A 19,944-nucleotide genomic window follows, 5' to 3' on the forward strand; every position below is an offset into this window, starting at 1 on the left:
TAGGTTGATATATTGCTCAAGCTTACAAACGTTAACCACACCTTTCCATGTACTGTGTGATTGGGTTATCTAGAGGGAACCCGTTAGCACGGTAGGCTCTGGTGCCTTCTTGCTGTGGGCTCAAATCGACAGAGGAAATCAACCTGCTTGCTACTTTTTGTTTTGACAACTTTTCAGTAGGGATGTTATGTTTGATACCGGAGCTACGAGGCCTGCGTCCAAATCGCTAAGCAGTAAACTTCAAAGCAGTGTACCGATGCCTGTATCACTTTATCAGCAGCACGTCATCAATGACGTCTGAAGCTTCATTTGATCAAGCAACCACCTGATTGGTTTGGTATTGGGCTTGTTCGACATTGCAGGCGACTGCAGACTGACTGATCTACAAATCACTATACATCATAAATAACTACTCATTATTATTTATAAATCAGTCAGCCAGTCCATTTACCCACAATTCAGCATGGATTTCATGCTCTCGAACACGGCCAGTGGTTTAGTAGATGACATAAAGGCTACGGTGTGGGACATCATCTATAATAATGACATAAAGGCTATGCTGCTACGGTGTGGGATGTCATCTATAATAATGACATAAAGGCTATGCTGCTACGGTGTGGGATGTCATCTATAATAATGACATAAAGGCTATGCTGCTACGGTGTGGGATGTCATCTATAATAATGACATAAAGGCTATGCTGCTACGGTGTGGGATGTCATCTATAATAATGACATAAAGGTTATGCTGCTACGGTGTGGGATACCATCTATAATAATGACATAAAGGTTATGCTGCTACGGTGTGGGATGTCATCTATAATAATGACATAAAGGCTATGCTGCTACGGTGTGGGATGTCATCTATAATAATGACATAAAGGCTATGCTGCTACGGTGTGGGATACCATCTATAATAATGACATAAAGGCTATGCTGCTACGGTGTGGGATACCATCTATAATAATGACATAAAGGCTATGCTGCTACGGTGTGGGATACCATCTATAATAATGACATAAAGGCTATGCTGCTACGGTGTGGGATACCATCTATAATAATGACATAAAGGCTATGCTGCTACGGTGTGGGATACCATCTATAATAATGACATAAAGGCTATGCTGCTACAATGTGGGACGTCATCTATAATAATGACATAAAGGCTGTGCTGCTACGGTGTGGGATACCATCTATAATAATGACATAAAGGCTATGCTGCTACGGTGTGGGATACCATCTATAATAATGACATAAAGGCTATGCTGCTACGGTGTGGGACGTCATCTATAATAATGACATAAAGGCTATGCTGCTACGGTGTGGGATACCATCTATAATAATGACATAAAGGCTATGCTGCTACGGTGTGGGATGTCATCTATAATAATGACATAAAGGCTATGCTGCTACGGTGTGGGATACCATCTATAATAATGACATAAAGGCTATGCTGCTACGGTGTGGGATACCATCTATAATAATGACATAAAGGCTATGCTGCTACGGTGTGGGATACCATCTATAATAATGACATAAAGGCTATGCTGCTACGGTGTGGGATGTCATCTATAATAATGACATAAAGGCTATGCTGCTACGGTGTGGGATGTCATCTATAATAATGACATAAAGGCTATGCTGCTACGGTGTGGGATGTCATCTATAATAATGACATAAAGGCTGTGCTGCTACGGTGTGGGATACCATCTATAATAATGACATAAAGGCTATGCTGCTACGGTGTGGGATACCATCTATAATAATGACATAAAGGCTATGCTGCTACGGTGTGTCATCTATAATAATGACATAAAGGCTATGCTGCTACGGTGTGGGATACCATCTATAATAATGACATAAAGGCTATGCTGCTACGGTGTGGGATGTCATCTATAATAATGACATAAAGGCTATGCTGCTACGGTGTGGGATGTCATCTATAATAATGACATAAAGGCTGTGCTGCTACGGTGTGGGATACCATCTATAATAATGACATAAAGGCTATGCTGCTACGGTGTGGGATACCATCTATAATAATGACATAAAGGCTATGCTGCTACGGTGTGTCATCTATAATAATGACATAAAGGCTATGCTGCTACGGTGTGGGATACCATCTATAATAATGACATAAAGGCTATGCTGCTACGGTGTGGGATGTCATCTATAATAATGACATAAAGGCTGTGCTGCTACGGTGTGGGATGTCATCTATAATAATGACATAAAGGCTATGCTGCTACGGTGTGGGATACCATCTATAATAATGACATAAAGGCTATGCTGCTACGGTGTGGGATGTCATCTATAATAATGACATAAAGGCTATGCTGCTACGGTGTGGGATACCATCTATAATAATGACATAAAGGCTATGCTGCTACGGTGTGGGATGTCATCTATAATAATGACATAAAGGCTATGCTGCTACGGTGTGGGATGTCATCTATAATAATGACATAAAGGCTATGCTGCTACGGTGTGGGATACCATCTATAATAATGACATAAAGGCTATGCTGCTACGGTGTGGGATACCATCTATAATAATGACATAAAGGCTATGCTGCTACGGTGTGGGATACCATCTATAATAATGACATAAAGGCTATGCTGCTACGGTGTGGGATGTCATCTATAATAATGACATAAAGGCTATGCTGCTACGGTGTGGGATACCATCTATAATAATGACATAAAGGCTATGCTGCTACGGTGTGGGATGTCATCTATAATAATGACATAAAGGCTATGCTGCTACGGTGTGGGATACCATCTATAATAATGACATAAAGGCTATGCTGCTACGGTGTGGGATACCATCTATAATAATGACATAAAGGCTATGCTGCTACGGTGTGGGATGTCATCTATAATAATGACATAAAGGCTATGCTGCTACGGTGTGGGATACCATCTATAATAATGACATAAAGGCTATGCTGCTACGGTGTGGGATACCATCTATAATAATGACATAAAGGCTATGCTGCTACGGTGTGGTATATCATCTATAATAATGACATAAAGGCTGTGCTGCTACGGTGTGGGATACCATCTATAATAATGACATAAAGGCTGTGCTGCTACGGTGTGGGATACCATCTATAATAATGACATAAAGGCTATGCTGCTACGGTGTGGGATGTCATCTATAATAATGACATAAAGGCTGTGCTGCTACGGTGTGGGATACCATCTATAATAATGACATAAAGGCTATGCTGCTACGGTGTGGGATACCATCTATAATAATGACATAAAGGCTATGCTGCTACGGTGTGGGACATCATCTATAATAATGACATAAAGGCTATGCTGCTACGGTGTGGGATGTCATCTATAATAATGACATAAAGGCTATGCTGCTACGGTGTGGGATACCATCTATAATAATGACATAAAGGCTATGCTGCTACGGTGTGGGATACCATCTATAATAATGACATAAAGGCTATGCTGCTACGGTGTGGGATACCATCTATAATAATGACATAAAGGCTGTGCTGCTACGGTGTGGGATACCATCTATAATAATGACATAAAGGCTATGCTGCTACGGTGTGGGATACCATCTATAATAATGACATAAAGGCTATGCTGCTACGGTGTGGGACGTCATCTATAATAATGACATAAAGGCTATGCTGCTACGGTGTGTCATCTATAATAATGACATAAAGGCTATGCTGCTACGGTGTGGGATGTCATCTATAATAATGACATAAAGGCTATGCTGCTACGGTGTGGGATACCATCTATAATAATGACATAAAGGCTGTGCTGCTACGGTGTGGGACGTCATCTATAATAATGACATAAAGGCTATGCTGCTACGGTGTGGGATACCATCTATAATAATGACATAAAGGCTATGCTGCTACGGTGTGGGATGTCATCTATAATAATGACATAAAGGCTATGCTGCTACGGTGTGGGATACCATCTATAATAATGACATAAAGGCTATGCTGCTACGGTGTGGGATACCATCTATAATAATGACATAAAGGCTATGCTGCTACGGTGTGGGATGTCATCTATAATAATGACATAAAGGCTATGCTGCTACGGTGTGGGATACCATCTATAATAATGACATAAAGGCTATGCTGCTACGGTGTGGGATACCATCTATAATAATGACATAAAGGCTATGCTGCTACGGTGTGGGATGTCATCTATAATAATGACATAAAGGCTATGCTGCTACGGTGTGGGATGTCATCTATAATAATGACATAAAGGCTATGCTGCTACGGTGTTGGATACCATCTATAATAATGACATAAAGGCTATGCTGCTACGGTGTGGGATACCATCTATAATAATGACATAAAGGCTGTGCTGCTACGGTGTGGGATACCATCTATAATAATGACATAAAGGCTATGCTGCTACGGTGTGGGATACCATCTATAATAATGACATAAAGGCTATGCTGCTACGGTGTGGGATACCATCTATAATAATGACATAAAGGCTATGCTGCTACGGTGTGGGATACCATCTATAATAATGACATAAAGGCTATGCTGCTACGGTGTGGGATGTCATCTATAATAATGACATAAAGGCTGTGCTGCTACGGTGTGGGATACCATCTATAATAATGACATAAAGGCTATGCTGCTACGGTGTGGGATGTCATCTATAATAATGACATAAAGGCTATGCTGCTACGGTGTGGGATGTCATCTATAATAATGACATAAAGGCTATGCTGCTACGGTGTGGGATACCATCTATAATAATGACATAAAGGCTATGCTGCTACGGTGTGGGATACCATCTATAATAATGACATAAAGGCTATGCTGCTACGGTGTGGGATACCATCTATAATAATGACATAAAGGCTATGCTGCTACGGTGTGGGATACCATCTATAATAATGACATAAAGGCTGTGCTGCTACGGTGTGGGATACCATCTATAATAATGACATAAAGGCTATGCTGCTACGGTGTGGGATACCATCTATAATAATGACATAAAGGCTATGCTGCTACGGTGTGGGATGTCATCTATAATAATGACATAAAGGCTATGCTGCTACGGTGTGGGATACCATCTATAATAATGACATAAAGGCTATGCTGCTACGGTGTGGGATACCATCTATAATAATGACATAAAGGCTATGCTGCTACGGTGTGGGATACCATCTATAATAATGACATAAAGGCTATGCTGCTACGGTGTGGGATACCATCTATAATAATGACATAAAGGCTATGCTGCTACGGTGTGGGATACCATCTATAATAATGACATAAAGGCTATGCTGCTACGGTGTGGGATGTCATCTATAATAATGACATAAAGGCTATGCTGCTACGGTGTGGGATGTCATCTATAATAATGACATAAAGGCTATGCTGCTACGGTGTGGGATACCATCTATAATAATGACATAAAGGCTATGCTGCTACGGTGTGGGATGTCATCTATAATAATGACATAAAGGCTGTGCTGCTACGGTGTGGGATACCATCTATAATAATGACATAAAGGCTATGCTGCTACGGTGTGGGATGTCATCTATAATAATGACATAAAGGCTATGCTGCTACGGTGTGGGATGTCATCTATAATAATGACATAAAGGCTATGCTGCTACGGTGTGGGATGTCATCTATAATAATGACATAAAGGCTATGCTGCTACGTATAAAATGTGTCTGTTCTAAATGCTGTGATTTTCCCAGCCATCATTCTGTATGTCTCTTCTGATCTGCAGTCACGTTTTAGTTGGGTTTTGTTAGTTGGGTTCTAACTGGTCTCCATTAGTTGGGCTCCAGCTCGCTGACCATAGCCGTGCTGATTGGCTGCGCTGGTTAGGCTAATAGCTCCCGCTCGCTGACCATAGCCGTGCTGATTGGCTGCGCTGGTTAGGCTAATAGCTCCAGCTCGCTGACCATAGCCGTGCTGATTGGCTGCGCTGGTTAGGCTAATAGCTCCAGCTCGCTGACCATAGCCGTGCTGATTGGCTGCGCTGGTTAGGCTAATAGCTCCAGCTCGCTGACCATAGCCGTGCTGATTGGCTGCGCTGGTTAGGCTAATAGCTCCAGCTCGCTGACCATAGTGTCACGAACCGGCTCGAAGACCGTAACAAAAAGTGAGACAACGTGGAGATAAAGAATAACTAAATATATTTATTAACTGAAGTAAAGTAAATACAATGAACAATGGTGTGTGTTTAGTCAGTAGTGTAAGTGAGTGGTCACATGTGATAATGAGGGGTGTTGAAAGGTGCCAACGCAAACAACCAAAATCTGTCTGTGTCTGCATGGAGAGAGTCTCCTCAATGAACGGGGAAGAGGTGTGTTTATCCTGGGACACACCCAGCCCGGCTCCGCCCACCGACATCCTATTAAGGAAAACAAGAGCAAATAGAAAGAATTCAGCAGACAGAGTGGGAGGGTCACAGCAGTATGGTGATATACCAGGGACTGGGGATGTAGTTAGGTTTGTACAGTATGGTGATATACCAGGGACTGGGGATGCAGTTAGGTTTGTACAATCTGGTGATATACCAGGGACTGGGGATGCAGTTAGGTTTGTACAGTCTGATGATATACCAGGGACTGGGGATGCAGTTAGGTTTGTATGCAGTCTGGTGATATACCAGGGACTGGGGATGTAGTTAGGTTTGTATGCAGTCTGATGATATACCAGGGACTGGGGATGCAGTTAGGTTTGTACAGTCTGATGATATACCAGGGACTGGGGATGCAGTTAGGTTTGTACAGTCTGGTGATATACCAGGGACTGGGGATGTAGTTAGGTTTGTACAGTCTGATGATATACCAGGGACTGGGGATGTAGTTAGGTTTGTACAGTCTGGTGATATACCAGGGACTGGGGATGTAGTTAGGTTTGTATACAGTCTGATGATATACCAGGGACTGGGGATGCAGTTAGGTTTGTACAGTCTGATGATATACCAGGGACTGGGGATGCAGTTAGGTTTGTACAGTCTGGTGATATACCAGGGACTGGGGATGTAGTTAGGTTTGTACAGTCTGATGATATACCAGGGACTGGGGATGTAGTTAGGTTTGTACAGTCTGGTGATATACCAGGGACTGGGGATGTAGTTAGGTTTGTATACAGTCTGATGATATACCAGGGACTGGGGATGCAGTTAGGTTTGTATGCAGTCTGGTGATATACCAGGGACTGGGGATGTAGTTAGGTTTGTACAGTCTGGTGATATACCAGGGACTGGGGATGTAGTTAGGTTTGTACAGTCTGGTGATATACCAGGGACTGGGGATGCAGTTAGGTTTGTATGCAGTCTGGTGATATACCAGGGACTGGGGATGCAGTTAGGTTTTGTACAGTCTGGTGATATACCAGGGACTGGGGATGCAGTTAGGTTTGTACAGTCTGATGATATACCAGGGCCTGGGGATGCAGTTAGGTTTGTACAGTCTGATGATATACCAGGGACTGGGGATGCAGTTAGGTTTGTACAGTCTGGTGATATACCAGGGACTGGGGATGTAGTTAGGTTTGTACAGTCTGATGATATACCAGGGACTGGGGATGTAGTTAGGTTTGTACAGTCTGGTGATATACCAGGGCCTGGGGATGCAGTTAGGTTTGTATGCAGTCTGGTGATATACCAGGGACTGGGGATGCAGTTAGGTTTGTATAGTCTGGTGATATACCAGGGACTGGGGATGCAGTTAGGTTTGTATGCAGTCTGGTGATATACCAGGGACTGGGGATGCAGTTAGGTTTGTACAATCTGGTGATATACCAGGGACTGGGGATGTAGTTAGGTTTGTACAGTCTGGTGATATACCAGGGACTGGGGATGCAGTTAGGTTTGTATAGTCTGGTGATATACCAGGGACTGGGGATGCAGTTAGGTTTGTATGCAGTCTGGTGATATACCAGGGACTGGGGATGCAGTTAGGTTTGTACAATCTGGTGATATACCAGGGACTGGGGATGTAGTTAGGTTTGTACAGTCTGGTGATATACCAGGGACTGGGGATGCAGTTAGGTTTGTATAGTCTGGTGATATACCAGGGACTGGGGATGCAGTTAGGTTTGTATACAGTCTGATGATATACCAGGGACTGGGGATGTAGTTAGGTTTGTATGCAGTCTGGTGATATACCAGGGACTGGGGATGCAGTTAGGTTTGTACAGTCTGATGATATACCAGGGACTGGGGATGCAGTTAGGTTTGTACAGTCTGATGATATACCAGGGACTGGGGATGTAGTTAGGTTTGTACAGTCTGATGATATACCAGGGACTGGGGATGCAGTTAGGTTTGTACAGTCTGGTGATATACCAGGGACTGGGGATGTAGTTAGGTTTGTATACAGTCTGATGATATACCAGGGACTGGGGATGCAGTAAGGTTTGTACAGTCTGGTGATATACCAGGGACTGGGGATGCAGTTAGGTTTGTATGCAGTCTGATGATATACCAGGGACTGGGGATGTAGTTAGGTTTGTACAGTCTGGTGATATACCAGGGACTGGGGATGCAGTTAGGTTTGTACAATCTGGTGATATACCAGGGACTGGGGATGTAGTTAGGTTTGTACAGTCTGATGATATACCAGGGACTGGGGATGTAGTTAGGTTTGTATACAGTCTGATGATATACCAGGGACTGGGGATGTAGTTAGGTTTGTATACAGTCTGATGATATACCAGGGACTGGGGATGTAGTTAGGTTTGTATACAGTCTGATGATATACCAGGGACTGGGGATGTAGTTAGGTTTGTATACAGTCTGATGATATACCAGGGACTGGGGATGTAGTTAGGTTTGTATACAGTCTGGTGATATACCAGGGACTGGGGATGCAGTTAGGTTTGTACAGTCTGGTGATATACCAGGGACTGGGGATGTAGTTAGGTTTGTATACAGTCTGGTGATATACCAGGGACTGGGGATGTAGTTAGGTTTGTATACAGTCTGATGATATACCAGGGACTGGGGATGCAGTTAGGTTTGTATAGTCTGGTGATATACCAGGGACTGGGGATGCAGTTAGGTTTGTACAGTCTGATGATATACCAGGGACTGGGGATGCAGTTAGGTTTGTATGCAGTCTGGTGATATACCAGGGACTGGGGATGTAGTTAGGTTTGTATACAGTCTGGTGATATACCAGGGACTGGGGATGTAGTTAGGTTTGTATACAGTCTGATGATATACCAGGGACTGGGGATGCAGTTAGGTTTGTACAGTCTGATGATATACCAGGGACTGGGGATGCAGTTAGGTTTGTATGCAGTCTGGTGATATACCAGGGACTGGGGATGTAGTTAGGTTTGTACAGTCTGGTGATATACCAGGGACTGGGGATGCAGTTAGGTTTGTACAGTCTGATGATATACCAGGGACTGGGGATGCAGTTAGGTTTGTATGCAGTCTGGTGATATACCAGGGACTGGGGATGTAGTTAGGTTTGTACAGTCTGGTGATATACCAGGGACTGGGGATGTAGTTAGGTTTGTACAGTCTGGTGATATACCAGGGACTGGGGATGCAGTTAGGTTTGTACAGTCTGATGATATACCAGGGACTGGGGATGCAGTTAGGTTTGTACAGTCTGGTGATATACCAGGGACTGGGGATGCAGTTAGGTTTGTACAGTCTGATGATATACCAGGGACTGGGGATGCAGTTAGGTTTGTATGCAGTCTGGTGATATACCAGGGACTGGGGATGTAGTTAGGTTTGTATGCAGTCTGGTGATATACCAGGGCCTGGGGATGCAATTAGGTTTGTATGCAGTCTGGTGATATACCAGGGCCTGGGGATGCAGTTAGGTTTGTATGCAGTCTGGTGATATACCAGGGACTGGGGATGTAGTTAGGTTTGTACAGTCTGATGATATACCAGGGACTGGGGATGCAGTTAGGTTTGTACAGTCTGATGATATACCAGGGACTGGGGATGCAGTTAGGTTTGTATGCAGTCTGGTGATATACCAGGGACTGGGGATGTAGTTAGGTTTGTATGCAGTCTGATGATATACCAGGGACTGGGGATGCAGTTAGGTTTGTACAGTCTGATGATATACCAGGGACTGGGGATGCAGTTAGGTTTGTACAGTCTGGTGATATACCAGGGACTGGGGATGTAGTTAGGTTTGTACAGTCTGATGATATACCAGGGACTGGGGATGTAGTTAGGTTTGTACAGTCTGGTGATATACCAGGGACTGGGGATGTAGTTAGGTTTGTATACAGTCTGATGATATACCAGGGACTGGGGATGCAGTTAGGTTTGTACAGTCTGATGATATACCAGGGACTGGGGATGCAGTTAGGTTTGTACAGTCTGGTGATATACCAGGGACTGGGGATGTAGTTAGGTTTGTACAGTCTGATGATATACCAGGGACTGGGGATGTAGTTAGGTTTGTACAGTCTGGTGATATACCAGGGACTGGGGATGTAGTTAGGTTTGTATACAGTCTGATGATATACCAGGGACTGGGGATGCAGTTAGGTTTGTATGCAGTCTGGTGATATACCAGGGACTGGGGATGTAGTTAGGTTTGTACAGTCTGGTGATATACCAGGGACTGGGGATGTAGTTAGGTTTGTACAGTCTGGTGATATACCAGGGACTGGGGATGCAGTTAGGTTTGTATGCAGTCTGGTGATATACCAGGGACTGGGGATGCAGTTAGGTTTTGTACAGTCTGGTGATATACCAGGGACTGGGGATGCAGTTAGGTTTGTACAGTCTGATGATATACCAGGGCCTGGGGATGCAGTTAGGTTTGTACAGTCTGATGATATACCAGGGACTGGGGATGCAGTTAGGTTTGTACAGTCTGGTGATATACCAGGGACTGGGGATGTAGTTAGGTTTGTACAGTCTGATGATATACCAGGGACTGGGGATGTAGTTAGGTTTGTACAGTCTGGTGATATACCAGGGCCTGGGGATGCAGTTAGGTTTGTATGCAGTCTGGTGATATACCAGGGACTGGGGATGTAGTTAGGTTTGTACAGTCTGGTGATATACCAGGGACTGGGGATGCAGTTAGGTTTGTACAGTCTGGTGCTATACCAGGGACTGGGGATGCAGTTAGGTTTGTATGCAGTCTGGTGATATACCAGGGACTGGGGATGTAGTTAGGTTTGTACAGTCTGGTGATATACCAGGGACTGGGGATGCAGTTAGGTTTGTATACAGTCTGGTGATATACCAGGGACTGGGGATGTAGTTAGGTTTGTACAGTCTGGTGATATACCAGGGACTGGGGATGTAGTTAGGTTTGTACAGTCTGGTGATATACCAGGGACTGGGGATGCAGTTAGGTTTGTACAGTCTGGTGATATACCAGGGACTGGGGATGCAGTTAGGTTTGTATGCAGTCTGGTGATATACCAGGGACTGGGGATGTAGTTAGGTTTGTACAGTCTGGTGATATACCAGGGACTGGGGATGTAGTTAGGTTTGTACAGTCTGGTGATATACCAGGGACTGAGGATGCAGTTAGGTTTGTACAGTCTGGTGATATACCAGGGCCTGGACATGCAGTTAGGTTTGTTTTCCTCTAGCTACTCTCCAGTTTGCTCCCAGCAGTGTTCATAGAACATAGATCACTGTTCAACTAGGCTGCAGAGTTCCTAGTTTGACAGATAATTCAACCAGTGTGACCAGTGGGTTTCTTTAAATGAATGAATATGAAACTGCCTTAAATACAGATGTGAAGGACAGTATGTTTTAAATTCTCACTCAAAATATGCACTGCTCTTTTTGAACGTCTCAATATAATATTATTATTTAATGAAAGGAATGAAAAATACATTTGTGTGCAACAACAACTGCGTTTCCCTCCAGTCAGCAGACGGCGATGTGCGTCTTTCAGGCGATGCTGCAGCGTGACGTATAATCTAGTGGACGGAACACTTCTTCAACAACATCTAGTCAGCCACCTCGGTAGCCAACAGCCGAAACATTTAGACTGTTTCTGTGCATATTTGCCTCTGTTTTTTAAATATACTTCTGACATCTAGTTAATTTCCCCCATTTAAATGTTATAGGTACATTGTTAGTCAACTAGCTGGCTTGATAAATTAGCCTAGCACTAAACTAGTCGCTCATGCTAACTAGCTAGCTAGCTAACATCCCCGAACATGAGCTCCCTAAACTACTCCCCTCCTGTTAAAGAAGAGGAGGTCTGCTGGACAGAGAAAGAAGCTCTGGGGCTGAACATTGTCGTGAAAGAGGAGAAGGAAGAGGAGGATGTTACAGTAAAACAAGAAGTAGAGGGTGAGGCTGTTACCGTGAAAGAAGAGGAAGAGGTGAAAGAGGAGGAGGAAGAGGAAGAGGAGGATGTTACAGTAAAACAAGAAGTAGAGGGTGAGGCTGTTACAGTGAAAGAAGAAGAGAAAGACGTTTCAGTGAAAGAAGAAGATGCGTTCAGAGTGAAAGAGGAGGAGGATGTTACTGTGAAAGAAGAGGAAGAGGTGAAAGAGGAGGATGTAGTTTTTGAAGTGAAGGAGGGGAAACAGGGAGAGAGAACTGTCATATTGACAGAGGAGTCAGGAGATCTGATTACCACCAGTAAGTACTGTCTTAAAAACGAGCTCTAACTGCAAAGGTTTTGAACGAATGTGTTGTTTTAAAGCAGCATGCTACTGAAATTCTATACTTGAAAATGTTGTTCTGTACTATAGGAATTTATGTTATAATATAATGTTGAAGCTACATTTTAAAATGGGTGATTAAATCCCTGAATGCTGATTGGCTGACAGCCGTGGTATATCAGGCCGTATACCATGGGTATGACAACATGTATTTTTACTGTTCTGATTACGTTGGTAACCAGTTTATAATAGCAATAAGACACCTCAGTGATAGATGGCCAATATACCACGGCTAAGGGCTGTATCCAGGTACTCTGTGTTATGTTGTACATAAGGACAGTCTTTAACCGTGCTATATTGGCCATATACCACACTTCCTCTGGTCTTATTGCTTAACTGTAACATGTGTATACCATCAGAGTCCCTCCCACCACAAAATCACAACTTAATTGTCTCACAGAATGGCAAACAAGTTATAAATGAAACTTTTGACGTGTGTCTATTGTAGGCCTTGCGTAGAGTGTGTATACCAACAAAAAGCAGATTTCTAAATAATGTTGGAGAAATACATAAAATAAGATGCATTATTGACATGAAATGGACATGTGTTATGGGGAGACTGAACATATTAGCAAAAGGACAAGCGTTTTGGGGAGACTGAACATATTAGCAAACGTTTGTAAGTCTACAAAAAAACATAAAATAAAATAGCCATTTCAAGGAAAGGCTGAACTAAAGAATTATCATTTAGAAAGTATGGTAATTATTACTTTAGAGATGAAGTGGGACACCAACAAATTGTTATTTACATTGGATCAAATACAGCCTATAACATGACATTATCTATTATTATAGAGCTCTGATCAGCCTATAACATGACATTATCTATTATTATAGAGCTCTGATCAGCCTATAACATGACATTATCTATTATTATAGAGCTCTGATCAGCCTATAACATGACATTATCTATTATTATAGAGCTCTGATCAGCCTATAACATGACATTATCTATTATTATAGAGCTCTGATCAGCCTATAACATGACATTATCTATTATTATAGAGCTCTGATCAGGCTATAACATGACATTATCTATTATTATAGAGCTCTGATCAGCCTATAAACATGACATTATCTATTATTATAGAGCTCTGATCAGCCTATAAACATGACATTATCTATTATTATAGAGCTCTGATCAGCCTATAAACATGATCTATTATTATAGAGCTCTGATCAGCCTATAACATGACATTATCTATTATTATAGAGCTCTGATCAGCCTATAAACATGACATTATCTATTATTATAGAGCTCTGATCAGCCTATAACATGACATTATCTATTATTATAGAGCTCTGATCAGCCTATAACATGACATTATCTATTATTATAGAGCTCTGATCAGCCTATAAACATGATCTATTATTATAGAGCTCTGATCAGCCTATAAACATGACATTATCTATTATTATAGAGCTCTGATCAGCCTATAACATGACATTATCTATTATTATAGAGCTCTGATCAGCCTATAAACATGACATTATCTATTATTATAGAGCTCTGATCAGCCTATAACATGACATTATCTATTATTATAGAGCTCTGATCAGCCTATAAACATGACATTATCTATTATTATAGAGCTCTGATCAGCCTATAACATGATCTATTATTATAGAGCTCTGATCAGCCTATAACATGACATTATCTATTATTATAGAGCTCTGATCAGCCTATAAACATGACATTATCTATTATTATAGAGCTCTGATCAGCCTATAACATGACATTATCTATTATTATAGAGCTCTGATCAGCCTATAACATGACATTATCTATTATTATAGAGCTCTGTTCAGCCTATAACATGACATTATCTATTATTATAGAGCTCTGCTCAGCCTATAAACATGACATTATCTATTATTATAGAGCTCTGATCAGCCTATAACATGACATTATCTATTATTATAGAGCTCTGTTCAGCCTATAACATGACATTATCTATTATTATAGAGCTCTGCTCAGCCTATAAACATGATCTATTATTATAGAGCTCTGATCAGCCTATAACATGACATTATCTATTATTATAGAGCTCTGATCAGCCTATAAACATGACATTATCTATTATTATAGAGCTCTGATCAGCCTATAAACATGACATTATCTATTATTATAGAGCTCTGATCAGCCTATAACATGACATTATCTATTATTATAGAGCTCAGATCAGCCTATAAACATGACATTATCTATTATTATAGAGCTCTGATCAGCCTATAAACATGACATTATCTATTATTAAAGAGCTCTGATCAGCCTATAAACATGATCTATTATTATAGAGCTCTGATCAGCCTATAAACATGACATTATCTATTATTATAGAGCTCTGATCAGCCTATAAACATGACATTATCTATTATTATAGAGCTCTGATCAGCCTATAACATGACATTATCTATTATTATAGAGCTCAGATCAGCCTATAAACATGACATTATCTATTATTATAGAGCTCTGATCAGCCTATAAACATGACATTATCTATTATTAAAGAGCTCTGATCAGCCTATAAACATGATCTATTATTATAGAGCTCTGATCAGCCTATAAACATGACATTATCTATTATTATAGAGCTCTGATCAGCCTATAACATGACATTATCTATTATTATAGAGCTCTGATCAGCCTATAACATGACATTATCTATTATTATAGAGCTCTGATCAGCCTATAACATGACATTATCTATTATTATAGAGCTCTGCTCAGCCTGTAAACATGACATTATCTATTATTATAGAGCTCTGATCAGCCTATAACATGACATTATCTATTATTATAGAGCTCTGATCAGCCTATAAACATGACATTATCTATTATTATAGAGCTCTGTTCAGCCTATAAACATGACATTATCTATTATTATAGAGCTCTGATCAGCCTATAACATGACATTATCTATTATTATAGAGCTCTGTTCAGCCTATAACATGACATTATCTATTATTAAAGAGCTCTGTTCAGCCTATAAACATGATCTATTATTATAGAGCTCTGTTCAGCCTATAAACATGACATTATCTATTATTATAGAGCTCTGCTCAGCCTATAAACATGACATTATCTATTATTATAGAGCTCTGATCAGCCTATAAACATGATCTATTATTATAGAGCTCTGATCAGCCTATAAACATGACATTATCTATTATTATAGAGCTCTGTTCAGCCTATAAACATGACATTATCTATTATTATAGAGCTCTGATCAGCCTATAACATGACATTATGTATTATTATAGAGCTCTGTTCAGCCTATAAACATGACATTATCTATTATTATAGAGCTCTGCTCAGCCTATAAACATGACATTATCTATTATTATAGAGCTCTGATCAGCCTATAAACATGATCTATTATTATAGAGCTCTGATCAGCCTATAAACATGACATTATCTATTATTATAGAGCTCTGTTCAGCCTATAAACATGACATTATCTATTATTATAGAGCTCTGATCAGCCTATAACATGACATTATGTATTATTATAGAGCTCTGATCAGCCTATAAACATGACATTATCTATTATTATAGAGCTCTGATCAGCCTATAAACATGACATTATCTATTATTATAGAGCTCTGTTCAGCCTATAAACATGACATTATCTATTATTATAGAGCTCTGATCAGCCTATACACATGACATTATCTATTATTATAGAGTTCTGCTCAGCCTATAAACATGATCTATTATTATAGAGCTCTAATCAGCCTATAAACATGACATTATCTATTATTATAGAGCTCTGTTCAGCCTATAAACATGACATGATCTATTATTATAGAGCTCTGTTCAGCCTATAAACATGACATTATCTATTATTATAGAGCTCTGTTCAGCCTATAAACATGACATTATCTATTATTATAGAGCTCTGCTCAGCCTGTAAACATGACATTATCTATTATTATAGAGCTCTGATCAGCCTGTAAACATGACATTATCTATTATTATAGAGCTCTGATCAGCCTGGAAACATGACATTATCTATTATTATAGAGCTCTGATCAGCCTATAAACATGACATTATCTATTATTATAGAGCTCTGTTCAGCCTATAAACATGACATTATCTATTATTATAGAGCTCTGCTCAGCCTATAAACATGACATTATCTATTATTATAGAGCTCTGTTCAGCCTATAAACATGACATTATCTATTATTATAGCGCTGTGCTCAGCCTATAAACATGATCTATTATTATAGAGCTCTGCTCAGCCTATAAACATGATCTATTATTATAGAGCTCTGCTCAGCCTATAAACATGACATTATCTATTATTATAGAGCTCTGCTCAGCCTGTAAACATGACATTATCTATTATTATAGAGCTGTGCTCAGCCTGTAAACATGACATTATTTATTATTATAGAGCTCTGTTCAGCCTATAAACATGACATTATCTATTATTATAGAGCTCTGCTCAGCCTATAGACATGACATTATCTATTATTATACAGCTCTGCTCAGCCTATAAACATGATCTATTATTATACAGCTCTGCTCAGCCTATAAACATGACATTATCTATTATTATAGAGCTCTGCTCAGCCTAAAATACGACATTATGTAGCCTGGCAGGTAGGAGCCAGTAACCGAAAGGTTGCTGGATCAAATCCCCGAGCTGACAAGGTAAAAACGCTGTCATTCTGCCCCTGAGCAAGGAAGTTAACCCACTGTTCCCTGGCTGCCGATGACGTGGATGTCTATTAAGGCAGCCCCGCACACCTCTCTGATTCAGAGGGGTTGGGTTAAATACGGGACACACATTTCAGTTGAATCCATTCAGTTGACTAGGTATCCCCCTTTCCCTATTGTAGAGCTCTGCTCAGCCTATAAACATGTGAGAAAGATTAGATTTTATGTTCTACATTATTATTATTATTAGGGCAGCCACCAAGTTTTTATTAAATTATGTAATGTTCTGAAAACTGACTTCAGGTTTTTGAGGAATCTAGCCTCACAGGAAGACAGTTTTATTTTATGGAGGTTTAATTCAGTTCTCTGTTTAATATTTAACTAAAAACTCTGTTTGTCTTTGGTAGGAGAGGGACCAGACTCTCACTCTGACAGCAGGGAGACTCCTTTAGGGGAACCAGACCCAGAGACGCCCAAACCAGCGAGACAACACCACTGTTCCCAGTGTGGAAAGAGTTTTAAGTGGTTAAGGAACCTGAAAGTACATGAGAGAACGCATACAGGAGAAAACCCTTACGAATGCTCCCACTGTGGAAAGAGTTTTACCAAGTTAGGGAACCTAAAAGAGCATGAGAGGACACACACAAGAGAAAAGAGTTTCCAATGTTCCCAGTGTGGAAAGAGGTTTACCCAGTTACGGTACCTGAAACAACATGAAGAAATACACACAGAAGATAGGAAGACCTACCACTGCTCTCAGTGTGGAAAGATATTTACTGGGTTAGGGAACCTGAAAATACATATGAGAAGACACTCTGGAGAGAAGCCGTACCACTGTTCCCACTGTGTAAAGAGTTTTACTCAGTTAGGGAGCCTGAAACCACATGAGAGGGGACACAATGGAGAGAAGCCTTATCACTGTTCCCACTGTGGAAGGAATTTTAGGTGGTATGCGAGCCTGAAGGAGCATGAGAGAATACACACAGGAGAAAAGCCTTACCACTGTTCCAATTGTGAAAATAGTTTTACCCATCGAGGGAGTCTGAAAGCGCATGAGAGAATACACTCAGGAGAAAAGCCTTACAAATGTTCCCGATGTGAAAAGAGTTTTACCCGGTTAGGGAGCTTGAAAAAGCATGAGAGAACACACACAGGAGAAAAGCCTTTCCAACATACTAATACACAGGAGGAGAAGACATACCACTGCTCTCATTGTGGAAAGACATTTTCCCAGTCAGAGGACCTGAAATCACATGAGAGAATAGAGAGGCTGTGTTCTGACTTATGTTTTTGATTGAGAAATTGTGTTTTTGTTCATGCTACATTAAATAATATTGTATGAATGAAATCATACTGAAAAATAGGTCTACATGTTTTTCCCAGCTCAAGACATGATCATGTCGAAAAAATCGGATTAAAAGAGTAAAAAAAAATGTTTTGATTATGAACTTAAGATTGATTGAATGCAAGTGTAAACCCCTAAATGTTGTTCACTATATCATTGGGATATTTCAAACATGTTAATTATTAAATAGATTGATATTAGTATTTCTTCATTCAGATTGTCATTGTAAATGCGTATTGGTTCTCAATTGACATATCTGATTAAATAAATGTGAAATAAAGTAAATGCCATATTATTTTTGGGAAGTCTATTTGGTTCTATGTTGGGACTATAAGAATATTTTGAAGATAAATACACAAGGCAGAGTACGAGAGAGACAGAGGACGAGAGGTCAGTACAGTACTAACAACCAATGGAAATAGTGTTTTTTCCTGTAATAGGGAGTTATTGATCAGTGGTTCAGCAACATGGGAGGATGTAGATGTACACTACCGTTCAACAGTTTGGGGTCACTTAGAAATAACCTTGTTTTTAAAAGAAAGCCATTTTTTGTCCATTAAAATAACATCAAATTGATCTGAAATACAGTGTAGACATTGTTAATGTTGTAAATGACTATTGTAGCTGGAAACAGATGATTATTAATGGAATATCTACATAGGCGTACAGAGGCCCATTATCAGCAACCATCACTCCTGTGTTCCTATGGCACGTTGTGTTAGTTAATCCAAGTTTATCATTTTAAAAGGCTAATTGATCATTAGAAAACCCTTTTGCAATTACGTTAGCACAGCTGAAAACTGTTGTTATGATTAAAGAAGCAATAAAACTGGTCTGCTTTAGACTAGTTGAGTATCTGGAGCATCAATGTAACCTCTCAAATTCATAGACAGGTGTCGCGTCTTTTTTTACCCAAAAGTAGTTTTTTACCCGGAGACTGTAGTGCTACTTTCTCAAAATGAACATAAATGCTGTAGGGGGAGGGTTCTGGTGTTTTACCAGGAGACTGGGGCCGATCCCCATTTAGGAATGTATGTCTTGCTTACTCACACTCTGCATGTGTTGATACCTGGCTGAAAACCCTCACAGTTGTTGGCCAACAGATTTTGTCATGGAGTTTTCATTCAATAGGGTTTAGAGTACATTTCATCTTAAGCCATTCTTTTAAATACGGTAATACCTTTAATTAGAATGTTGTGCCTTTAAATACCTTTTCATTCTAATTTTGTTGACGGACTCAATAGAATACACGGAGTCAGAAACTAGGGATCA

The 19,944-nt window shown here is 40.4% G+C and overlaps 1 protein-coding gene across 1 annotated transcript; it reads left to right on the forward strand.

Moving 5' to 3' along the window:
• The first annotated feature begins 11,539 nt into the window (after positions 1 to 11,539).
• LOC123733130 (uncharacterized) lies at positions 11,540 to 18,967 on the forward strand. The gene is made up of 3 exons (XM_082970889.1): positions 11,540 to 11,549; positions 12,302 to 12,574; positions 17,735 to 18,967. The coding sequence occupies exons 1-3, from the start codon at positions 11,540 to 11,542 to the stop codon at positions 18,619 to 18,621; spliced, it is 1,170 nt and encodes a 389-aa protein (XP_082827015.1). The 3' UTR covers positions 18,622 to 18,967.
• Positions 18,968 to 19,944: the final 977 nt, after the last annotated feature.

This window comes from Salmo salar, unplaced genomic scaffold, assembly GCF_965601325.2.
Source record: "Salmo salar unplaced genomic scaffold, fSalSal1 ptg000117l, whole genome shotgun sequence".
Classification (NCBI taxonomy): domain Eukaryota; kingdom Metazoa; phylum Chordata; class Actinopteri; order Salmoniformes; family Salmonidae; genus Salmo; species Salmo salar.

Coding starts and splice junctions, on each gene's coding strand:
- LOC123733130 (XM_082970889.1), top strand. Junction 12,575..17,734: donor AGGAGATCTGATTACCACCA/GTAAGTACTGTC, acceptor TGTCTTTGGTAG/GAGAGGGACCAGACTCTCAC.